The sequence below is a fragment of the Drosophila santomea genome, chromosome X (genome assembly GCF_016746245.2).
Source record: "Drosophila santomea strain STO CAGO 1482 chromosome X, Prin_Dsan_1.1, whole genome shotgun sequence".
NCBI classification, from domain to species: Eukaryota; Metazoa; Arthropoda; class Insecta; order Diptera; family Drosophilidae; genus Drosophila; species Drosophila santomea.
The window spans coordinates 12,407,827-12,434,160 of NC_053021.2; the positions used below are offsets into that span (position 1 = coordinate 12,407,827).

General features: G+C 35.9%; 1 protein-coding gene across 6 annotated transcripts; it reads left to right on the plus strand.

Annotated features, from left to right (window-relative positions):
• The first annotated feature begins 2,048 nt into the window (after positions 1-2,048).
• On the plus strand, positions 2,049-20,485 carry LOC120456869 (neuronal acetylcholine receptor subunit alpha-7). Of its 6 annotated transcripts, XM_039643962.2 has the most exons (16): positions 2,049-2,612; positions 2,715-2,862; positions 6,351-6,924; positions 7,134-7,273; positions 7,525-7,569; positions 7,655-7,764; positions 7,883-8,063; positions 8,126-8,201; positions 8,452-8,646; positions 10,083-10,169; positions 16,056-16,165; positions 18,913-19,067; positions 19,189-19,305; positions 19,904-20,057; positions 20,210-20,353; positions 20,430-20,485. In XM_039643962.2, the coding sequence occupies exons 3-16, from the start codon at positions 6,765-6,767 to the stop codon at positions 20,436-20,438; spliced, it is 1,683 nt and encodes a 560-aa protein (XP_039499896.1). In that variant the 5' UTR covers positions 2,049-2,612; positions 2,715-2,862; positions 6,351-6,764; the 3' UTR covers positions 20,439-20,485. The 6 variants fall into 6 exon arrangements, 5 of the variants coding, with proteins under 5 accessions (XP_039499896.1, XP_039499897.1, XP_039499898.1 ...); XM_039643963.2 differs by lacking the exon at positions 2,715-2,862 and having other exon boundaries at positions 2,049-2,479; XR_005616877.1 differs by lacking the exons at positions 16,056-16,165; positions 20,210-20,353; positions 20,430-20,485 and having other exon boundaries at positions 2,049-2,862; positions 18,963-19,067; positions 19,904-20,038.
• Positions 20,486-26,334: the final 5,849 nt, after the last annotated feature.

Sequence of the window (26,334 nt, forward strand, 5' to 3'; positions counted from 1 at the left end):
AAAACTGTAATTCTTTTCGATTTCTGACCATTTTCAGCCAAGAAATACCGAAAATGCCAATCGTAAATATTGAATTTTTTGCGAAAATCGTTTTTCTGTTTTTCGGGATAAAAAATTATCAGAATTTTTATCACAGCATTCGAAATAGTGGTCCAAATATGGAATGCCATACCTCGTTGAGTTCGTAATTAAATTTCCAATCGAACTGTGTTTTCAAAAAAAAATATATATTATTTTCACTTTTCTTCCAATTTTTGATGATGATTTTTTGCCAATAACCGCTTTTCTGTTATTTTGCGACTATAAATATCAGTTTTGTGATCAGAACATTCGAAATATTGGTCCGAATATGGAATGGCATACCTCGTTGAGCTCGTAATTAAATTTCCCATCGAACTGTGTTTTCAAAAAAAATAAAATATTTTTTTCACTTTTCTTCAAATTTTTGATGATGATTTTTTGCCAATAACCGCTTTTCTGCTATTTTGCGACTATAAATATAAGTATTTTGATCAGAACATTCGAAATATTGGTCCGAATATGGAATGGCACACCTCGTTGAGCTCGTAATTAAATTTCCTATCGAACTGTGTTTTCAGAAAATAAATTATATATTTTTCACTTTTCTTCCAATTTTTCATGATGATTATTTGCCGAAAATCGCTTTTCTGTTATTTTGCGACTATAAATATCAGTATTTTGATCAGAACATTCGAAATATTGGTCCGAATATGGAATGGCATACCTCGTTGAGCTCGTAATAAAATAAATAAAGTCGAGGAACCCGACTATAAATGTAAATTGTAAAAACCTTAAAAATACAACAGGAAATGTAAATTGTAAATGTCAACAAAGGTAAATAATAATAATAGTACCAAAGCAAAAAAAATATTCTCTCAGAACCAAATTTAAGTTTTGGATTTGGTTTAGTCAAATGGTAAAAGAACGGTTTTCATAATAGAAGCTATTGCTAAAGCTACCGAGCTTTCTAATTACGGCTTGTATTTAGTCACCTCGTGTTTATAGTTTAAATAAGTTATTTGACAAAAACCCAGGCGTATAGAAAGTTGGAAGCTAAAGCTTCCTTTGATTATTTCCATAAAGAAACATTCACCTCTTGTAATTTTGGGACATTTTAGGACATAGCTTTCTATACAACCCTTAGGTTATGGAAACTAGGGGTGAAAAAAGTCGTGTATGGTACAAAATTTTACTCAACATGGTGTGGAGAAAGCAATCTTGCAATAAAAAAAAAGCTTTTAGGGGAAAAAAGTCCAGTGGATCCTGTGTTTTCATTTGAAATTTTGTTGTGGATTGCTGGCAATGAAACTGCGTATAACAACTTTCAGGGGCTAACATTTGGTACACACAAAAAAAAAGTATATATTATTGTGGCAAAAAATTAATATTTGTTTTATTTCCCAATATTTGCATTTCAGAGCTCCGTTGCATTTTATATATCTTATCAATGTGTATTCTCTGAATAGTGTTTTGGTAAAAGCACTATTAAAATTTTCTCTGCGTGTACCGTATCCTTGAAGCGCTGACAGAAAGTTGACTTGCCCCTGAACGGAACGACACATGAATGATGTTAAATCCTTCTGGCACCAAATGAGACACCTGATTTCGATCTAACGTGATTGATTACTTGACTGATTACGTGAATTACTTTTTGTTTTAATTCCAAAAATACTAGCTTTTTGCAGCTTGAAAAGCATGTCATATACATAGCCGCATACATTGCCATTGACAGGCGGGAGGACAAAAAGCGGGGAGCACCACGTGGCGTCCAGTCCAGTCCAGTGCATCCTTAACATGCATCAACAAGGATGTTGTGTGGCAGTGCCAGCTAATTTGTTTACTTTTCACAACATTCCGGCAAGGCGTGCGCGCTGCTAACAGCAGGAGCCACCAGAGCCACCAGAGTCACCAGAGCCGAAGGACACGAAGGACACCCGATGGGGCGATGTTATGCTCTCGTTTAAGGTCACAGGACCGGCACGATGGTGGGCCACGTGTCGCTGCGGAGTCGGACTCAGTTGCAGTTGGAAAGTCGAGCGCGCTCCTCGTGGCCACTGTCTACATTCTCGGCTTTCTCAGCTTTCTCGGCTTTCTCGGCTTTTTTGAAATGCTGTTGTGGTAGTTTGGACTTTTGTGCGGCATCGGACGCCTCTGCTATCACAGCCATTCAGTCGAGTGCGTGGTCGTGAGCGAATCGGTCGAGGAAGTGCTGCTGGTCACATATAGTCCCATTCGCATCCGCATCCGTGTCCGTATCCGAATCGGAGTCTCAATCCGAATCCAAATCCGAGTTGGGAAAAATAGCTGCTGGCAAGCGAGTAGCAAGCAAACAAACAAACAAATAGCCGAAAATGTGCGTACTTTGAAATGGAATGTGAAATCAATGATAAATCCTCGAACGCGCCGTAAAATCACCTCCATCATCTATCGTCGCAGCGATCAACGTTTTTTTTTAAAGGTGTTACCCACATATATGTACATATATATATCTATACATATATCTGCATATATGTATCAATTTTTTTTTTGTACAAGTTTCGTGCCTGCAGAGTGCCATGCATCCGTGGTGCGTAAAGTTCCTTGAGCAAGCGGTCAGTAATAGTGTAAATAGCTAACCGATGGTGCAACCAGTACTTATTGTGGTACGAGTTCCATTGCTATACTCCATTTCCCCCACTTTGCATCCAATTTAGAGCACCAATCACTCGCCCTAGTGTTTTCGAAGCAAACTTTACTGGTCACGAGTGCTATGGGAAAATCAAAGCAAAGCAAACAAAACCAAAAAAATTAGTCTCAATGGAGCTAGACAATTCATTCGTATCTATGCAAATATTATGACTGGTGAGTGCCCAAGAAAAGCCCCTTATCATTAGAAACCTGCGTTGATTGGCAAGGATTTAGCTTTGTTATCTCTGCAGCTATCAGCTTTATTCCCATGCATCATAATCGCCAATGTGTGGTAGCTCCGGAAAAAATACATTAAATGTGTCATGTCGCAGAATACAAGTATTCAATTTAATCATCTTGCAAATTGTAAAAGTCCTCAGGCTTCAAAAGCTCTTAGGATTTATGAATTCTATAGCTAGCTCACATACTGTGAATAAATATCTCTTCCATTTTACAGCTGAAAACTGGATAGGAATTGTATTTCTGTGAATTTCTTCTTTAAGAATTCAAGGAATTTATAAACTTTATAACTTTTTAAACCATTTGGACGTCAATTTAACCATTATAGATGATAAAAAAATTCTTTAATTGAGATTGAATAAATGCCTTAGATGTTTTTAAGAACTAAGACCTTGCAAACGAATTTCCCCTACTTATTTTAAGGATTTTTGAGCAATTGAGAGTGAATTCTGGGCCAAAGCACTTCCTTCTACCTGTTACGTTATTTTTGCAAATATGTGAGGCGAGTAAAAACACATTATTCATTTGCAGGGTGCAAAAACAAACAAACAACTTAATTGCGCGCCATCCTCACTAAGTATTAAATATTTGAGGGTATGCTCACTAATTATTAAGTATTTGAGGGTATACGATAGAAATACTTTGAAGATGGATTGTTAAGAATTGGAAAAGTGGAATTTCTCCATTAAAAATTGTTTGAGCAAGAATGAGGAAAAATTTTAAACACTATTTGCAAATTTCTGTAATGAAGAAGTTATTCTTCACGCGCGCGGGTTTTTCTTTTTCAAGTGCAAGTGATAAACAGCATTTAACATCAAACACTGAAAGGTAAGTGATAAAGAAAATGTATTTTTAATTCACGTTTATATAAATACCGCAGCTTGCCATTGCTTTTCTTTTAGCCAACTTTTGCATGACTGAGTGAATTAGGGGCACTAAAAAGGCACAAACATTGTTTAAAAATAGAAAATCGCTGGTCGTATTGTTTGTGTATATTGTGCATATAAAATCAGTGTAGTTGGAATCGCCGGAGTCCCACAAATGTATACCGCGAAAATTTCAATAGTAGTTTCCCTCAAAAGTATTAGTTCCATTTTAAATAAATTATAAATACGCAGTTTAAAAACAACAGAAACGTATTGTGAAGAACGCTGATTAAATACATAAATCCTAAGCAAGATATAATAATACAAAATTATCTAGAACAATAGGAAAAAACATAAAAAAAAGTATTAAAAATGTATATTATCTGTGAAATGAGTTGAACCTTTGAAATGAAAACATCCCATATTTTCGCCTGCCTCGTAGCAAAAATTTTCAAATTCCCCAAAAATGTAAGTAGATGCACGCAATTCCATTGTAAATTCATAAAACATTGCTCAATTCCAGGGGAAAGCATGGGACATCCGAAAAAAGACAGCAGCTCCCTTCTCCTCCTCAATTTAGACAGCAAAACGTAGATATTGCGAGGGTCCTAACCGTGGGGACAGGGTTATATTGTGGCAATCACTTGGGAGCAGCTGGCCAAGAACCTAAATGATAATGGACTGCCGCAGGATTTTTTACGGCCCCAGGGCGATGGGAATTTTTAAGGATGTAATCGAATAAATTTTGAATGTAATAATCAGCTGCACAGTGCCGGTTTATCATCTATTATTTTTGGGTTGTAAAAAAAAGTGTGCTGCATATTTATTTTTCAAGTAAGCCCAATCTCTAGCATCTTCAGTTGGTAAATCAAATTGAACCCAAAATTGCGCTTTAATTAGTTGCGTAATTTAAATAGTTTTTAAGTCTTGATTACAACAATTGTCACCATTATTTTAAACAATTTTATTTACATTAAACTTACCGCTTTAACTAACTTGCCTATATATGCTTGAGCTTGCCAATCAACCAACCACATTTTCAAGCCTTTTTCTAAACTGAACTGCTTTGTCAACTTAAATCTCCATCTTTTACAACTCTTATTTTGAATTGCATCACATATTAGAACATTCAATTAGACTGAGTACAAAAATATTAAGATATTAATCAAGAACGGAAGCCAGTTTTTGGAATCCGAAGTCTTATACCATTGCAGTTTGATGATGAAAAATGCTGTCATTTTGTAAAACGAGTCAAGTGCCTATTTGTTGTAAATAATACCCTCTGCAATGGTATATAATCTTATGCTTTTAGCCTAGCAACATTTAAAAACACCATTTCCTTAATTTTTTGCCTGCATTTCTTATCCACCAAGTATATGCTTGATTAGAATACTTATCGCAGTGTATTGACTGATATATCATAAACTTATATGCTGATTTACATGTAATGTACGGCTATTTGCAATTAGAGAAATATATAAAATTTATAAAGAAAAAACCATAGTTGTATAATTTCGTAAATTTAAACTTTCACCCGTTGAAGCTAAAAAGGCCTTTCACCCGTAATATTTTTGGTCCAGACTTTATTTGCAATTTATTAAGCTATACATTTTTGATTTATTTTTGAATAGATTGACAAGATATATAGTAAGTAGTAACAGAACAAATGTGCATATTTTTCAGATGGGATCGGCATTTTCGAATTGGGCCAAAAGAAATTGCAAATTGAAAAAATCCGAGCAACGTTTGGATTATCTTAAAGGTGAGTTGGCAAAGTTTTAGAGAATAATTGATATAATTTTGCGAGTTTTACATTTGACAGGCTGATATATAACGATTTTATTAAAAGTCAATTTTGTATATTATTCATGTTGTTCATATTTAAAAACTATTTAATATGCAATGTTATTTGTGTGACTTGTAAAACAAACGGCTAGGAGTCCATGCAATGCATTTAATAAAATATACATTTATGAACATACAAATTTAAATATAATTTCAGGCAATAAAATCAAAGTTCGACCAGGTGGACCAGGAAATTCGGTGGTTCTTTATTTGCATTTAATGCATTTCCCGGATCACGGAAATTACAATGCGGCCTAATATGCGGCCGATGAAAAGCCAAATCACTGGAAATAGTCGTGCACGAGAAAATTGTTTGATATTAAATAATATGCATAGTATTCTAAATAAATGTCACTCTTTAAAATCATATTCTATGTATATCGTCTTTGTGAACATCTTGCCATATCAACACAAAATCTAGATGAGTTTACTATGTTACTTGTGTAAATCTGGGGTCGTTGTTTTCCTTTTTGTTATCTAATAACTACATCAACTCGCCTTCCAGTCATTTCTCAGACAATGTTGTTTAAAACACAGTATTTAAGCTGCTGGAGAAACCATTTTAATGCAATAAAAGGGAACATTCACACGAGATAATAATCAATGTCCGAAAGCAAGGTTCAAATTTTTGCCCAAGTATTTATTTAGATTAAAACCTTATCATTTCTTTTCGTAAATTAAAATTGTGTTCAACTTTTCATTCCTTTACAGCCTGTCGAAAATGGATCGGCCTGTAAGAGTTTCACGATACTGTTGCAATTAAGAAAAGCTAATACAATCAAAGTTAAGGAATATTAGAGTGCAGCCAAGTGTAAGGCGATACAACATGAGAAGTCAATCAAAATCAGAAAGCTAACGAAAAGCGTAGGATTAGAAGAAAGTCAATGGATGCAAAAAGTGGCTCGAATGCGCACGATCAGTAGGCCAGAATCCAAAATTTGATTATCGACAACACCAACCAAAAACACCAAAACACACCGGACGGACACCACAACAAATCACAATGCAAAACTATGGAAGTGAACTTAAAGGAGGCTGAGTCCCACTAACTACCTTCTGCGCCCACACATCTAAATCTAGATTATAGGATTATCGAGCTGCAGGATAATCGGGCTCAATCGAGTTATGAAGAAGCCATCGCATACTCGGCTGGACAATCCACTCCGCCCTGGTCAGGAGCGATCGAGAACCATGAGCTTCCCACAGCCGCACTCATTGCCGGAAGCCACTGCGAACGGTGGCAAGATGCTGGTCTATGGCCTGGGCCTTTTGATTATGATACCGGGTGAGTGTCCATGTCCCACAAACTCTTCCGGAAAATGCTTAAAACACATGATAGAGATTCTTTAGGTATCCACAGTTCCATGCTGATCCCATTATTACATATTTAACCTAGTTTTTTATAAGGCGCATTTCACAAACGCTTGGGGAATCCTTGTTAAGCTAATCACGATACTCTGAACTCTTCTAACCATTTTACCCCATCCCAATCAGCTTGTACGGCTGGTCCCCATGAGAAGCGGTTGCTCCACGCCCTTCTGGACAACTACAACAGCTTGGAGCGTCCGGTGGTCAACGAATCCGATCCATTGCAACTGAGCTTCGGACTAACACTCATGCAGATCATCGATGTGGTAAGTGAATACTTCATAGTACACCCGAAAGCGAGAATTCCATATACATGATAAGAGTGGAGTTCTCTAAACAAACACACTTTTTATCCAACTGACCTTGTGTGTTTTTAACGTTTAGAAAGCAACCCTATATATAATATTTCTTTTAAGTAGTTTGTGCACACAAACTATACTTTAATAATACATAGACTATAACAGTCTTGGTATAGTAATTAGCAAAAATCAATGAGTTTGCATTTTCCATTTTTCAGGACGAAAAGAATCAACTGCTTATAACAAATATTTGGCTCAAATTGGTAAGTTATGGAACTTCTCCACATCAGCCAGAAGAAAAAGCTTGTGGCAGTGAGTTGATAAGAATGCAATGTGGTTTCTTATCAGGAATGGAACGATATGAATCTTCGCTGGAATTCGAGTGAGTTTGGAGGAGTGCGGGATCTGCGGATTCCGCCACATCGCCTTTGGAAACCGGATGTTCTGATGTACAACAGGTAATTTACTTCACTAAACACTCGTTCTACTCTTGAATAACATATGTACGTGCTGATAATTGCTGAATACTCTGTGACAAGTTGCTACAGTAAAGCCTGCTCTAACGTCTCCTTGCAGTGCGGACGAGGGCTTCGATGGAACGTACGCCACAAACGTGGTGGTGCGCAATAACGGGAGCTGCCTGTACGTCCCGCCAGGTATATTCAAGTCAACGTGTAAGATCGACATTACGTGGTTTCCATTCGACGATCAGCGATGTGAGATGAAGTTCGGTTCGTGGACCTACGATGGGTTTCAGGTAACTACGCAGCACTAGCTTAGTTACTAACAAATACGATCTACTTCGCATCCATTTCCCAGTTGGACCTGCAATTGCAGGACGAAGCTGGTGGCGACATTTCTAGCTTCATCACCAATGGCGAATGGGACTTGTTAGGTAGGTTAAGAGCACTGCACAAGCTAGCTTAGCACACTCTACTATCGCTCATCTGATTTATTCAGACCGATTCTAATGAAATGTATCTTATTAATTTCATAATTAATATCTTCTTCTCTACTCCGCCAACCAACCATGTGTCATATTGAAAAAAAAAAAACAATACCATTTGCTCAAAACCAAACGAAAAAAAAAAAAACGAAAAAAAAAAAACAAACACACGTTGAAATGATTCGAACTCAACTGACAGGTGTGCCCGGTAAACGAAATGAAATCTACTATAATTGCTGCCCAGAACCTTATATTGACATAACATTCGCCATTTTGATAAGACGCAAAACATTGTACTATTTTTTCAATCTGATTGTGCCGTGCGTACTGATCGCCTCCATGGCACTGCTAGGGTTTACACTGCCACCAGATTCTGGTGAAAAGCTTTCGCTTGGTAAGTGTCGTCCAGATGTTCTGGCCTGATCTCCCTGCCCTTCTATCTCTGTGCTCACGAATTTTCACAAACTAAAAACTAGAAACTACAACCTACAAACTACAAACTACAAACTACAACCTACAAACTATACCGATATTCGATAAACTATAAACGATAACCGATAACCGCTAACCGATACGATTCGAGCTTAGAACGAAACGAACTTTATTACCCAGTAGTCAAGATTGTGCAAATTACAATGCTACCCTCATTTACTTCTTGTTTGCTTTTGTTTTTAGACATGCTAATGCATCTGGAGTATCTATTGGAATTTAATGTAGATCTTTTGCATGCGACTCTGCAACTCATTCTAGCCACCAATTGCTCAAAACAATTCTTCCCAGTGTTCCCCATCTTAGATTATTTCTTCATGCTAATGCAGCACCACTTAAGCCAGTGTGAATAGCCTTTTCATTTGCTGCACTCGGTATTCGTTCTAATGAAATTCGTGGCAATATGTGTGACAGAAGTAGGGAAACGCAGCAGTGCGGCAGCACACGTAGTGACGAAGCGCACCGCAGAGTCATAAACCTGCTGCTTGATATTTTTCCTGAATCTTTATCTTCTGGATAGAAAACCGTTTCCTCTGTCAAATAATAAACAAATTATTTCTATAAAAACAAAGATAACCAATTAGTTATGCGAAAATATATCTATCAAGTCTTTTAAGTTGTTATCAGATAATCAATGGAAAACTATATTAGAAATACACACTAAAAACATTTTTGTCTGCTCTTCAAGCCTGAAGTTCTGAAAATCACTATCCCTTAACTAGGGAGATCTTCACCTGTAGTAACTCTGTACTTGTATCTTGGATATCAGCGAATGCAACCAAGGACATGAATTGTTACACATATTTCCACGAATATTGTGCACACGTGTACTGAGTATCGGACGGGAGCTAGAAACCTGATTGATGTATTGATGAACTGAAAGCTTGTTAAATTTTGATCGCTAAGTGGGGGTGAGGTTCAGTGCAGAAAATACGGTAGTAGTTTTTTATTGAAGGCAACGAAAGAAAGGTCATAATAATGGAAATGGCGACCATCCAATAAACCTGGCCAAGACATTGGACATGCAAAGCGGCAGTCGCAAATTCAGGATCATGAGGAGCGGAATCAGGATCAGCAGGATCACTGGTTATTACAATAAAATATTTTGTTAACGTAATCGTACTAGTGCACGCATTTAATGTGTAATAATCGTGGCAGCGCATTCAATTAGCAATGCATTGACTAACAAATGAACTTTCATCTAATTCCATGCCGCCTTCAATCCGTTCGATTGTCCTGACCAATTCAACTGAACGCTGCATCTGTGTGAATCGCAACAACACAAAACTGAATCACTATGATGTTTGAGTGGCTCTTTAACCCTGTGCTGCCTACTTTCAGGAGTTACAATTCTATTATCGCTTACAGTCTTCCTCAACATGGTGGCCGAAACTATGCCGGCGACCTCCGATGCGGTGCCGCTGCTCGGTAAGTAGATCGTGGCCAGAATAATCAATACCGCCCGTCTCAATCTCAATATCAATCTCAATCTCAATTCAAATCTACGTCTGACTAAGTTTCTAAACTAACGCACTACTCTCCACTCATTCAGCAATCATCCAAGACTCTTCTTTCCGCACAGCTTTGGCGTCTCAGCGTTCAAATAAACCATCACTGATTTTATCTTTTGCCTTTCTTATCAAGAAATTATATTTCTCTGTGAATTGGGGCACACATAAAGGGCTAAAATTTAGCTTCCCAAAATAAAATAAACCATAATCATCTCGTTAACCCCTTGAATAAAGAATCCCTACCAAGCACTATCATCAGTACATACACTGAAACAAGTAGCAAGTTAAATGAACTACAGGCATGCTTATCTAGTTTTTGCTAACTTCGCATGTTGTTTAATATTTATGATTTTTATCACAAATTTATTTTTTATTTGCTTTACGGGATATTCAGAGTAAAGAAATTTCGGTTTGAGTACTTCGTTTATGCTCGACACTCACTTAATGAGCGAATATCTGATCCAGATTCACTTACTAAATCATTGCTTAAAGATATATTTAAAACTCTATCAAGTATCAGTATTTGCTTTCAATTTCGAAGTAACCATACTTAGATACATTTAATGAATCTATAACTGGTTTTAAATGGCTATTGAGATCTACAAATAAGTACTTAATGGAATGTTCAATTGAGGAGGCAGCGATACTTTATTCGTTTTTAGGCGAAAATCACTTGTTTTCTTTTTTTTAACCAAAATCAGGTTGATTTAATAACTAAAGTGAAGCGTAGATTATTTCTAATTTCAAAGATCGCTTTATTTGTTCTTAATCCGTTAGCAATATATTGTTACACTACTTCCAATTGACTTTGCATGGCAGCGCACCTGTTAGATAAATAAATATAGTATTTTATTAAAGGCCCTGTTCCCGCACATTTTGTAAACTATTAGCACACGTTTTCACTGTACAACCACGCAAATGAATAAAACACGAATACACACTTTTTTGAACTCAAATATTAGTTTTTACAGATTTCAATATTTGTATACCTGTTGTATGCAGCCAAAGTAGAGACATTTTGTTATGAAACTCTAAAGAAAACTGGTAGGGAGTTTTATTTTCTCTCTGCTCCTTGAGCCAAAGGTATATTACATATTTTTGAGTTTCCAGTATTGTATATCTTGTTTGACAACGATTATTGTACAACATACATACATTTATGGATTTCATTTGTGCAAACTCATTTTGGGGAATTTCTGAAGAAGTCTGAGAAGCGCAGACTTTCTGTTTACTTATCAGTTCGGTTTGTGTTTGAATTAAATATTAATTTCAATTGATTCGTTTTGGTTTTCGCCAGTGAGATTTCCCAAGGACCACTACCACATAATGTATGCGAAAAAATGTTCTTGTTGGCATGAAGGAACACAAATGCCCGCCTGACTTTTCCATACGTCAAGCATTGGACTGAGGAAAATTGGTTTCCACGTAACGAAATCAATTTAACCCTTTCCCACTAAGCGCCACGCAAATACACCGTACACACTCGATACATATTCACCCACACGTATATGTTATATATAGTAACACCGATATATGAGTACTACACCATTGTAAACCGAGATCTATACCCTTCTTCCATCCATATGCGCCACAATATTTACTTAATATCCAAAAGCACCAACTAGCTGACTTAGGATCGAATATAAACGTAATCAGAACACACGAGAGTTTGTCTGAATTTACTGCGATTAAGGTGGCAGAATTTCCACATACAATTAAGCTAATATTAAAACTTTTCAATATTCAATTTGGTTTTCTTATTTTGTCCCCTTTGCCGCTACTTTTTGTTAAAAATCTGTGTTTGCTAAATAGGAAGACAACTTCTTAAAATCACACGACTGAAAGAATATTGTTTCCCAATTGAGTTACGAAAGCTAATTAATCTATATTTCTTTAACGATATGTAATAACTTGTATTAAATGTATATTTATATAATATATTTAATGCCACGTGTAAGGTGAATATTAGAATTTGATGGGATTATTCCAGACTTACTTGAATCAATCCAAACTCTTTTCCATATTGTGGTGTAGATACAACCGTCAGTCGAACGCTTCCATTTGCTCAACAAATCTTGTTGTTACCATTGCATTTCATTTAAACTCCTAAGTGTCGACTTATGTTTCCCAAAGTCGATTGCATTACTCCGAAAATGTGAACTTCTCAGACAGCTCAAAAAAATAACAACAGGTATATATGTTGATAGATTTGCTCGTTGTTGCATTGCTGTTTTCCATTTTACAATAGCTGTTTTAATAAATGTCTCGACCATTTGTATGGAAAAGCATGCATATAAGTCTTGATTTAAATCAACATCAGCATCTGATCATTTCAAGAAATAGATTTGTTGTGCGGATGCCGACTTCCCTTTTCCATAACATTATCCTTCGGAACCATAAATATTGGTAATACTCTTCTCAAACATTTACCCCACATTGAAATGTAGTGTGTACATATTGCCAAATGTATGTTACTGTCGAGATATATGTTGTTTACGATATGTTCAATTGTTTCCAAAGTAAAACCCACAAAATAACGTTTCAAGAAACTAACAAATACGATCCATGTTCAATTAACTACTCAATTATTTATGGTTGATTAAGAAGTTTGATTGTATTCACCGATAATATTGACTAATCGACAATGTTTGAATATTATATGCATACATGTATGCATTTTGTTTCTGTTAACGGACTCATTTCACCAGTTCAATTTGTTTATTGCTATAGGAGCCATTGATAGTTTTTATTATATTCATGATGAATTGCGTAATCGTAGTGAGGTTTTTTTTTATCAGCAAAAAGAGGGAATAGGGAATCTAACTTCAGCCAAGCTACACGATTTATGGTTTTCTATCTGAAGTCATCGTTTTTTCACAGACATCTCTTACATCTTGGACATTTGTTTTATGTTGGCTATTTATGTGTATGGTTTTCTATCTTAACTTTTCTGTTTAACTGCCCAGTAGTGTGGTAAACAATAACAGAAATATCTTTATTGCTCCTTTCAATTGTTTGGGCAATTAATACCAAATAAATCTATACACCATAGGCTAGAAGAATTTCCCTCACACTTGTAAATAACACACACCAAATCGTATCGTATGAATTCCCCAGATCCAGAAAATTGTAAAACACAAATTAAAGGAAATGCAGTAACTTATTTGTTATTACTTATCCGCTCAACAGGTATTGGAATTCTGCCAACCTTTTCCGTAAACTACATACATATGTATCTAAAAAAAATGATTGCCTTTTTGGCCACTGATTGATTATTTCAGGCATATACTATATTATACCCATCAATAGTTTGTTTTCACGTACCTATAGAGCTCGGAAAAACATCTGTGTGGGGGTCAAATCTTTTATTTATAGGCTTTAACACATTTTTGCAGGGTATCTTATAGCCAGCGAACTCGCCTATTATCCTTATTCATCCCTGAAAATAGTTAAATGTCGAGACCAATGAATCAAATGCGTCGAAGTGTGTTTTATTACGGCTAGGCCAAACTTCGGAGTGGTTTACCTTGAGCTTTTACTCTTAAAAATCAAATACTGCGAAGCCCATGCATTTTTCAAGCTTACCCGCTGCTTTCCGATCTAGTGACGAAAAAATTAGTAACGAGAAACAATCGATGGTTCTCAAAAATTGATCTACTTCTTTAATAAAAGTAGCAAATACATAATCCATTTAATATTGCCATCGATGTTTTTCCAGCTCTGTTTGTCTTGTTTTTTATTTTAATTACATAATTCACTATTGGCTTAAAGAAAAGGAAGTATAAACAAAAAAAAGCAAAATTTATCCAGTATTAAACCCTCACTATTTTTAGTTAATAAGGCCATGTTTTTAATATTAGGGTTGATTCGAAAAGAGAACCTATTTTTATTTCCAACAAATATGCCCCAGATATTTATTTCGTTGTAATTTAGCAGATTTTTGCATATTTTAGTAAAATCATACTTAAGTATACTTGAAAGAGTATTTGCCATTCATACGCTTAGCGAAACGTGTGTGCCCCAAGAAACATTTAAGCCAAAATTGTACGCCCATGAGCGTTTAATTCTCATGTTCCTCAAGCCACTTACAAAATCATCAAAATGAAAGCTCATTTGAAAAAATCAGACCGCATCAAAATAAATGCAAAATGGCGAACTATTTTTTTGACGAACATATGGCGAGTAACTTGTAGAGTGAAAAGTAGCTCAGCTACAGCCTAATTTTCTAGCAAAACCATTCACATTTATTTGTTCATCAGTGCGCATACTAAAAACAGATGACATCTAACATTAATATTAATCCAAACGCCCTAATCAAGCCAATAAAAGTGTACTAATATCATGCTAATAAACCCCATTAAGAAAGCCGCCATCCAAATCTAAATTCCCACATTAAACTGCAACCACATCAATGAAAACCCGATCCAGAACAATAAAAACAACGTACCGTGTGGAAATGAACACAGACTGAGTAAAATATATATGCATAACCTAACTCAACTCAACTCAACGATTAAGAAAATTACCAATTAGATCTCGATTTTTAAAATAAAATGATGATTGCGGATAATTGGTTGTACACTCAGTGACGAACAAATGGTTGACATCACCCAGCATCCGAATTTAAGGCGATAATTACCAATAACAATATATATTATTTGATATATATAGTAGTATCCTCAAAAAAAACTAGCAACAAAAAAAAAGAAAAGAACCCAAACATCCACATTCAGCTATGTAAATTGGCAGCTGGCCTGCGCTTTGAATCGATCAATTTCGGGAATGTCAGCCACTGATGAGTTTTGGTTGCTAGGAGGAAATGCCATCAGGGGTTTGGTGGTGAAAGTTTGTAGTTAATTTCACTCTCTGAATCGCTAAGACGAGCGCCCACGCCCCCTTTTAATATTCCGCCCACACGGGCGAGTCTTATTCAATGGAAAAGGGAAATGCCAGCCCAACCCGCGTACGTTTTCTATCCCAAAAGTATCATTTTGGATTTCGCGCCTAATCCCTCCTGCCCCCTTAAATTTTCTTTGCCATTTCACAAAAGTGACTTTTCCCCAATTTTTCCGCCTCTGCACGCAATCGATGTGTACAATACAAAATGAGCTTTAAAGGGCCGCCAAAACTTTAATAAACTCTATATAAGCCCCGCACAAATTTTATTTTCCCCGCGACACTCGGTTTATTTTCAGATACACACAGCAGGTGGGTAGGATTTTACTTTTGATTTTTGGGCCTGAAAATGTGCCTTTCGCTTTCCTTTAATAATAAATAAAAAATTAAATTAAATTCAGTTTCGGTTACGAGGTTGGGTTTTTTGCACTGGCTTACATAATCTTATATATTTCTTAGCAATTTGCTTCTCGATTCTCGTTGTTCTAACAAAGAGCTAATGTTTTTATATAATGTCCACAATTTTTCTTATTGTAATAAAATTTTATCCAATTTCATAAAGTACAGTCCTAACAAACAAATCGTTTGATATGTATTCTTAAAATGTACAATTTCGATTTAACAACACATATAATTCTACACCTAAGTGCTTGCTAGAAAAGGGAGCAATTGATGATTATTTTCAATTTAATGGATAATCAGAGTGTTTAATCAAACGGGGGAAAATGGTAAATGGTAAATGGGAACAGGTGGAAAAAGCAGGTGCAGTGAAAAGCACATGAGCGAACACAAAAACACACCTACACTGTAACTTCGTCTATGCGTGATCGATTAGGAACTAGGTTAAGAAAAATGTGAACAAATCGAATACTTTTTACAAGTTTGTGTAATTTTTGTGTCCTTCTAGGAACTTATTTCAATTGCATTATGTTTATGGTGGCCTCATCAGTTGTGTCAACCATACTTATCCTCAATTATCATCATAGAAATCCAGATACGCATGAAATGAGTGAATGGGTAATATTTTTATATTCAAATTAACTTTACTACTTTCATACATTGTAAAAAAAAAAAAGAAAAAAAGATACCAATGCAATATAATTTTCTTTCCACATATATCACAACATACTGATTATGTTTCAAATTTTTGCATTATTCCACTGCTAAACATATGTATATTTATTGTTTGTTTACAAACGTGTTTTGGCTTACCAAAATAAACCAATCATTTTAAACCAATTTAATTGTAAATATCTAGGATACCAATAATAAAAACATCAATTTGCATCAACCCATATTTTTCGCCCATTAAATACACCAAACTCAATCACACCAATTCACCCAGTGACTTGCAAGATATACTCAAGTAAAGCATGAGAGACCAAAATTGAGTTCCCCATCTGTATACATATGTCTTCTACAAGAGCCCACTAAACTTCCTTAAAACTATTCAAAATATCCTCTTCCGCAATGTGTCCATACACACATGTTAATCTAATCAAATCTAAAGACCACAAACTTATATACTTAAGAGTTTTAAACACACTACTAACTAAACAAGCATTTTAATATGGCCCCTTCGGACGAATATGAATTTAAAGCCGCGATAAATTGTTTTAAATTCATGCAAACTGGTTGAAACGATTTTCATTTAAAGCTTACACTTCTGGTACATTAAAATATATTGATAATCAATTGTTAACAACTTTCAAGCTAATTACAAGCTAAATCTAAATTACAAATAAAAGCGTATCGACAGTCGAGTATTGCCCCTTAAAAATACAATTTCCTATTTCATCTATAAAAAAAAGTGTTTAATTTTGATTTTGATTATTTTCGATTGTAAAACATACAGTTTTTAACACAAGTTCACTGTTAACTTCACGAGAAAGATTATTTCTTTACACTTTAGTAGTTTTCACACAAACACAAAGACCGTTTAAAAAATTTATTTAATTTCCAGCATAATCTTTTTACTTAAAAATGAAAGTGTCCGTTTTGACAACGCTAACTAACTACAACTAAATTTGTACTAAATCTTTAATCTCAAAACTATCTTAAATCTCAAACAATACATTTAAAATCCGATATACACAAAGATAAAAAAAGAAAGTGACTTTGCTTTATGTATCCTCATTAAATGTAAACTATTTATCCTGAAAATGAATCAATGGATTGCAGGTATGTTTGTATAATGTAAGATTCGATATATTGCCATGCAAAATTAAGAAAGTTATTAGTGGTAATTAATTTCCGAATGAAAACATTTTTTTGGACTCTTTTGAAAGGGTTTTTTTTATTCTGCCATTTATTTGAAACTACGCGATTTAATAACTACGTAAATTGCATAGAATTTCTTGTGTTTAAATTTTATTTTTAAATTTCAGTATATTCAGACTATAATCATATAATAATATAAGACTGTAATCCTTAATCCTTGAATTAAATAAGAGAACATAGTTTTCTAATTGCACTGACTTTACTAATTACGAAAATGAAATCCTTCTAAGTGGAGTACAACTCATAAACTACTTTTGGATAAACCTTGACAGAGATTAAAATTAGAAATTCCCCCGGTCGATAGCAAACTGTATTTAAATAAAAGTACGCATAAGTCTGTAGAACTGTTGGTTTAAAACTCTTAAGCATTTGAACCTTGATAAAAAAACTCACCCATATTACGTTCATATGGGCTATTATTCAAGACCCGACCAAATGCAGTACCCTTTAGTAAAGAACGAAATTCATAGAAGCTTAGATCATGAAATAAGGATGAAAGTAGTATGCAAACTCTAAATTCAATACCGAATCGTATGTTTTTACCCAACACTGTTGCATAATTAGTTTCTAAGACTATTGACTGTACTTTCGAGAGTACTGAATACGATGTTTTGCAAATGTTTACAGCCATTTCATTCATATTCCTTGATTTAGTTTTTGGTTCAAGTTCATGCTCACACGTTTTTCCACATACTAACTTACATACTTAAGAAATCGTCTACCAACAACAGCATCAATAATCACACAAAAATGTTTATTTTTCAACAAAAACTCTGGCCAACAACTACAACTACGCAAACCGGCAACTCAACTACTTTCAACGCAAATGACTCAACTCAATTGCCTCTTCAATTGTTTCTCTCTATATATATATATATATATCTTCCTCTTTCTACATGTGTATCTCTCTATCTCTCTCTGTTACTTTAACTATTAAAAAAAAAAAAATATATACAAAAAACAAAAATTTAATTATATTCAAATATCAACATGGCGACCACAACAACGACGACAATTGCACGTGTCAATAAACTATACAACAAAAAACCAAAACCCATCGTACACACTCATCATCGCTGTCCCACATAAAAAAAAAAAAACTCATAATTACCAACAACGAACAAAATGTATTAAAAAACTATCGATAAATATCTGTACGACGAACTGTTAAATAATCCCGAAACTTAAATAACCATCTTTCTGTTCATCCTCGTTTTCATGCTAATTCAACAAAACGTTTAAAATTGAAAAAAAAAACCAAAATCTTACAACCAAACAACAAAACGCACCTGAGAAAACAACGATAAAAAAAAAAACAAAAAAATTGAAAACACTAATCATGAATTTAAACAAAAAAAAAATATTACTAACATAAACCTAAATGGCATTCATGTTAAAAAAAAATACTAAAAATTCGTATTGCTATTATTTTTAAACGCATTACCCAACTACACTCCGTCTCTCTGTCGAACTCGCACACACAGATAAGAGTAATATTCCTTTATTGGTTACCTTGCATATTGCGCATGCAAAGACCCGGACAGGTTGGCTACGAGTGTCCGCCGCCGCCCTCTTCTTCCAGTTCCTCCAACTCCGGCGAGAAGAAGCAACAGATCCAGAACGTTGAGCTCAAGGAGAGGTACGCTCGCCATGTGGCGCCTCGCCGCCCCCTACTCCCTCCCCCTGTACAAATGTACATGCATGAATATATAGGTGCTTAAATGCTACTAAACTACACACTCTGTACCAACCCGAAACAGATCCTCCAAGTCCCTGCTGGCCAACGTGCTCGATATAGACGATGATTTTCGCTGCAATCATCGATGTGCCAGCGCGACCTTGCCCCACCAGCCCACATATTACAGGACGATGTACAGGTGAGTGACTCCTTGCCTCGGATGACTCACTGCCACGCACTCCATCTCTGCTTGGTGATACATCAGCGATGAATCCGCATCCCTGAAGTACTTTTTAAGTATTTCCCACAGAGAGCTTCCTGCCAACTGCTTCATCGTGTAGAGCACATGCAGCTGATTTGCCGTCTATTAACCCAAACTATATCTTATAAAAATAGCAAATCCATACAAGTTTTATTAAATGTGGTTTAACATCCCAAACTGACTGAATTAATGCAGATAACTATTCTTTCTAACAGTGCACCAACTTATTTCTGCATATAAAATAGTAGTTGTAATTTAAAGAAATTTATTCAAAAATCACGTAAAAATGCTAGTTATTTCCGGGAAAACCCTCTTCATATTTATTATATCCAGCAAGTGGAGTGCGCACTTCATTTCAAGGCTGCTGTAGGTTAGAATGGTAGATTTGAAACTGCAAGTGCCACGGTTTTCGTAAGTAAAAAGACAATTACATTTGGATTACCGCGTTTTCGGGTGGGTGAGAGGGAAGAGGCAGTTGAAAGCAGTTCCTGCACTTGATTACCCAATCTAAGACATTACCATAACTCATCCACAGGCAAGGGGACGACGGCAGCGTAGGACCCGTGGGACCAGCCGGTCCAGTTGTGGATGGGCGTTTGCACGAGGCCATTTCCCACACCTGTCTGACCTCCTCGGCGGAGTACGAACTGGCGCTGATACTCAAGGAACTGCGTTGGATAACAGAACAGGTGCGTCTATACTCGTAGTTTAATAAATCCATAGAAGGCGACAGTGAAACCGCTTGTAAAGGTGTCTAAAATTACTTTCAAGTCCCACAAAGCGCTCAAAATAAAACTAAGTTATTAATTACTCATCATTAATTTCTGTTTTCTTATTCCAGCTCAAAAAAGAGGACGAGACAAGCGACATCACTCGGGATTGGAAGTTTGCAGCCATGGTCGTCGATCGTTTGTGCCTTATTATTTTCACCTTGTTTACTATTATCGCAACCCTCGCTGTACTCTTTTCAGCGCCACATTTCATTGTAAGTGGAGTCCGTGGATCCCTAAACGAGTTTCCTATTTGCGGACAGTAAGAATGGTTATTTATTTTCATTGCAGTTCCCGTAAAGCGGAAAAGCGACGCTGGCAAAAGCGGGAAATGTGTGGGAAAGCTGGAAAAAAAAGGAGCAGAAAGTGAAAGTGACAGACAGATCATCAGCCACTGGAGTTTTGCGGTTGTATTGTGAAGTACATATACATACATATATGAAGAAGCCAATCAAAATATTAGGAACAGAGAACATGAATTCAACATGAAAACAGCGCGAACCTAAGCTTTTCCAACTGAAAATACTTTGACAGTCAAAGAGTTTTGCTATTCAACATTTTTATACTTTTAAAGATGTGTCTGATGGTTATAAAAATATTAACAATGAATTGAGATATGAGATAGTAACGTATGTACGTATGTGAATGCATTTTGTATTGAAAACACCAAACCAAACCAAACGAAAAAAACCCAAAATAAAGTCGGTATAATACAATAACTTTCCGGGCATACAAAAATGTACGTTGCCGTGTACATTGAACTTGCCCCTTAGATACAAAGCAGAGGTTTCTATATCTAAATCGCAAATTGCAAATTGCAAATCGCAAATCGCAAATCACCTATCGCTCGTAGAATTGCAATCCACCTCCCTCATTTAAACAATTTGAACAGAGAATGACATTTAAGGATATACATATGTATACAGCTTCACACTGTTACTGTTCAACTGAATCTGAAGTATCTACTATAAAATAGTCTGTATGTAGCATTCGAGAGGTTTTTTTTTTTAAAATTTATTTTCACTTTGTACTGCATATTGTTTGTATCTTCTTATCTTACTTTTGAGCCCATGCTATTAGATTTTTATGGGAAAAAAACTGTATACAGATGTGTTGCTATGATATAAAAAGTATAAAATACTAGCAGTACGCAAATCAATCACAAGCAAATCAAATGCAAATTGAACGCAAACAAAAGTGAATAGTTGATAGTGGATAGTAAAAAGTGAATATTGAATATTGAATAGTGAATGAATTGCTGCCGGCAAGGAAGTGCACTTCAATAAGAGAATGTCATTTATCTGAAATGATCGCACAATAAATTCATAAATACTAACAAGCCAATGTCTAAATTGAAACGCAGCTGGACAACAAATCATAGTTGTGAATTAAAAGAAAACAAATTAAAACAATGCAAACAAAGTAAACAAATACAAGAATACTATTGAAAAAACAATACTTGCTAAATTTATCGAATTGCACTCTGCAAATAACCAAAAGAAAACAAACACGAGACACTGATTGCATTTTCAAAAGATATGCGGTGCCAATGGCTCGACTGTGCACAGTACACAGAGGAAAATAATTGCTAGCCACTAGAGGAAATGAAATACATACATAGATGCCTATAGCTATATCATTAGATCACTATATCACTAGATCACTAGATCACACCCAATTCATCAAGTCTTTCCTGCTGATTGCTCAGCGGTTAAACGGTGCTTCAATATATACGGGTGCTTCATAACTAGGCGCCAGATACAAAGTAATTTTAACTTGTATAGTTAATGCTAATTGGCAAAACCACGAAATCAATCAAAAGGGTTTGTAGAACGTAAAGCAATCTAACGCAATGCTAGTGTAGTCAATTTGGAGTCCAAGCAGCCTCAGCAAAATTTTAAGCATTCCGATTCTGATATATTGGTATATTGGCGAATATATAGCAGTTATTTGTAGCCAGTATTTTTGCCATCAGTGAAGTGATACCTTGCGGATTGCTTTCCCAGTTGAAACTCGACCTTCGCAAAGAGGAAAACCCCCTTGCTGTGCTAGCAAAAAAGTAATTTCCATCTGAGTACTGGACTTGGCGAGCGAGCATAACTTATCTTAAATGAAGCCAACATAATTTGGAAGTAACATGAAACATAAGCTAAAATTGTATGATAATGTTAAACACAAGTATAAAGTTAACTATTTTTAAATGAAACACAAGAGAAGAGTGTCAACAGCAACGAATGCCGAATATAAAGAGCGTTAAATGAAGATATTTCAAGAGAGTATAGTTTTCAGAGAGAAAGTATCGCTATCGATATTCATGAATACGAAAGAAATATATATCACTACAGTCAAACTTCCATAACTCAGCCTTCTCTCTATGTAGTCGAACTGATTCTTTGTTGGCAGCAAAAAATCGAAAATATGCCTCCAATCAATGCCCCTACCACGGGTCTCCATAAATCGCGAATTTTTTTTTTTTTTAGCTGGCAGATGGCGGTTTGTGTTATCGAAGTTCGACTGTATCTTTGAATTCCCCCAAAAAAAAAACAAGTGCAAGCTAGAATACAAGTTAGATTTAACACATTTTTAAACTAAAATTAAAACAGCAAAAAGTTAACAGAAAATTCATGAGAACCGTAAAAAATCTAGATTAAACAAAAAATATGTAAGACCGAAACTGGAAACAATAAAATGTTTACATTTTAGCTAGTGCAAATCGGCAAGGTATTTCTTTGAAACTCTAGCTAACCAACCATTGGGATATTTTTATTTCATTACGAAATTAAGTTAAAGAACCACATGTAATCCCTGATTTAGTTATTTGGTAAACAATTCGTTTAAAGAGGTTCGAATTTTTATTTAAATTTAAAGCGCTATTTTGAGGGTTGCCACACTGTTTTTTCTGGTGCGTGTCCCGGCTGCCCATCAACAACATTTCGCAGGCCGCGTTTCGAAAGGTTTTGAACTTAGGTTCTTAAGTGCTGCCAGAACTGCTTAGGTTTCAAAATGAATAATATTCAACGGCCATTTAAAATATCACTAAGTGGTTAGTTTTTAAATTTGGTTCAATTGTAATTGGGGTGGTGTATTAATATTAAATAGGCTTACGGAGATGCATATATAATTTATTTTCTAATGAACTGACTACTTAATTTGTTGTCCAAAATCTTAAAATCCCTTTCAAAAGGTTATAAATTTTTAAAAATTTTATAAAATTAGGCTGCCTTCTTTACTGGCGATCGAATATGGTAATAGCTGCGCCTCTCTGCCATTCTATGCAATCGCTGGTAATTGGATAGTTGGAAGTTCTCCGACTCCAGTTCGCCAACTTGTGCCAAGTGTGTGACAATGTGGCGAAATTAGCTGCTGACCCTGCCCCTCCTCATTCCACAAATGTAATTATCGCATGGGCCCAACTCAGCTTCGGTTGCGGAATTATTCTCGGTCTGATCTCGAATGCTGGGAACCGGTTAGTGTCGACTGGCCTGCCCGAACTCGGCCAATAAACTAACCGCAAATATGTTGATTCCAAAGGTTTAGGACAGCACTGCCAGCCCCATCGGCGTTTGGACGTCGCAAATATGTTGTTGCAGTTGCAGTTGCAAATTGGAATTGGGAAGACAGGAATTGTCGCATAAATAGCACTGCTTCTTAATCCACAGCCTGAGTTCGAAGTGCTAAATAGCAATTCAAACAGGAAGTGAAGTTTTCGCATTGCGATCAATTGTAAGTGAATAGTGCCATTAGATTAACACAGGTGGCGCTAGGTGCAGCCTCTATGATGCGAGCGCCATCTACATGTTAGTTTTTGTTTTCAACATTTATCATTAATACAACATACACTCATAAAAACGTCATTAAAACACTTAAAATTCCACAAATTTGTTTCTTACATTTTTTTTTAAGTTACTATAATTGATATATATTTAATATACATATGCAATATTCATCCTCGTTGCTTATAACCTAGAATTCTAATCAAACGTTGGTGGTCGAATTATTCAGTGTCATTCTATGACGTAGAATTGCGATATCAGCAAATAAATTTCAGGAATGAATTGTATTTGTAACGAATTGCACGGCGAATGCCAATGATTGTATGGGTATCGTTTGATTTGTTTTTAATCTGACGCGCCCTAATGAGTACGTTATGAAAACAAGTTTTATAATACCAATTAAACGCTTTTATATCCGCACAATCAAAAGTATAAATTCAGAGACATTTCTTTCCGGCGTCTTCTACCAAAAAGTGCCCAAAAAAGTGCCAGTAATTGTAGGTCCATTATTGGTGGTTTCTGTGAGTCAATTGTGGTGTCGTCAGAAGAATTTTAACAATCACGGTTCCCCAGTAGAAAATTTGTTTGACTTTTGGTTAGAAGTGACACATTGTGTAGGCCAAAGTTTTTCCCTGCGAATTAGCGCCGTAAATATTTAAAGTCTGAGAAATTCTGACTACGATGACTTTTTTATGGAGCACAGTATTATGACGGCAATTACTGAATAGCTATGCCGTTTTGGGGACTTTGCTAGTTGAAGTAGTCTAATCTAGTTGCAAATATTTAACCAAGTAATTGGATGTTGGGAGAGCAACTAGGCGATTGCACACAGTGGGTATTTAATTTCAGTGTAGTGCCAATTGGCTTATCAATTGATAGTCTTCGTCCATTGAGCTCCCGAAACTTCCAATCTTTTCGCCACAACAGCAAATTAAACTCAGATGTAATAATTTCGCAATGATATATATGTACATACCAAATGTATGTTTGCTTTAAGATCAAACGGTATGAGAATTTCGAGGTGCTATGAAATTGATTTCCTTTTCTTAATCTATGTGCGCGGATTTATATTGTTGATACGGCTTTCTTATCAAATGTTTAGGAAAATGCTGGGAAATTCAAGGTTCAACAAGTGGTTTGTTGTCGTTGTCAGCGTTAATTGCTAACTTCCAAAACCAACTGCCGTGCAACTCGTGAATGACCCACAAGTTGTGTCTGCATGGCTAAGAATCGGTTAATTGGTGGAAACTTTCACCCAATCAGGTGGAATAATATTTTCGTAATTCCCAAGACGGGAACACAAACAAGAGTATCAAAAGTATCAGCACGCTTCACGGCAATTTTTCTCTGCGTTCTTCTAGGGCAATAAAAACATCACGGGACATTAAAACAAATAACGAAAAACACGCGATCGGCGTAGATACTGTCTTTAAACGAGTATTTGTTGAATTTGCTCAAAATCAAAAACCTGACAAATTCAGCCAGTCATTAGCCCACAGCGAATTTGCCTTATGCTGGCGATGTCTCATCATCATGGTGGTGAATGAAATGATAATGTATTCGATTTCCAAAAGCACGTACTACTTGCGAACACATACATATTACATCCATATCCCTATTCACATGTACATATGTATAGCTCCGTATTAATTCAGTCATAATGGCAGGGAATCGTTCTCGATTTGTTTGCCCATTTATCTCCGGCAAGAGCATTGTAATTGCTTTGGCCAACAGAATGCCAATTGCCGATTCGACCAGCGAACTGCGAGTGTAGTGCCCGCGAAACCGCAACCACCTGTTGTAAAAAAAGGGGGCAGAGCAAACTGTTGCTCCCACAATGTCATTAGGCCACTACACTGAGAGAAAGCAGGGGCACTTCTCTCCTATGGAATACTGTTTAGTTTCACTGAGTGGCTAAAGCTGGCTACTCATTTGCTCACGGTGCGAACGGGCGGCTGATGCATCGTTTACATCACATTTTCACAAAAAAAGTTCAGCATATTAATTTTTAAAGCCGAATAAATTATTAAATACATTTAAATAGATTATAATACTAACAATATATAGAAATATATATGACAACATATTCATTCATGTTTTACCACCACAAATACTAGGAATGCAATATTCCATTGGCCACCACATTTTCTCCAAGTGCCAAGTTGGGTGACAGGGGCGATAGGTTGCCGGAACGAACGACTTACTTATCGTTTCCAAGGAGTTTTCATGTGGGGGCCACTAGTGGGAGTTGGGTGCGAGAGAGCGAGCCAGAGAGAGTGGGCTGCACAGTGGAGCAATGTGGCGAAACCGAAATATAACCGTGAGTCAGGTTAATTAATTCGCCGGGCATTTGGTAAGTTATTGATGGGCCTGGGATACGCATTGAAAAATGATAGATGGCTCGTTGCTAATTGACATATGAT

Coding starts and splice junctions, on each gene's coding strand:
- LOC120456869 (XM_039643962.2), top strand. CDS start 6,765: ATGAAGAAGCCATCGCATACTCGGCTGGACAATCCACTCCGCCCTGGT. Junction 7,274..7,524: donor TCATGCAGATCATCGATGTG/GTAAGTGAATAC, acceptor TCCATTTTTCAG/GACGAAAAGAATCAACTGCT. Junction 19,306..19,903: donor TATTACAGGACGATGTACAG/GTGAGTGACTCC, acceptor ACTCATCCACAG/GCAAGGGGACGACGGCAGCG.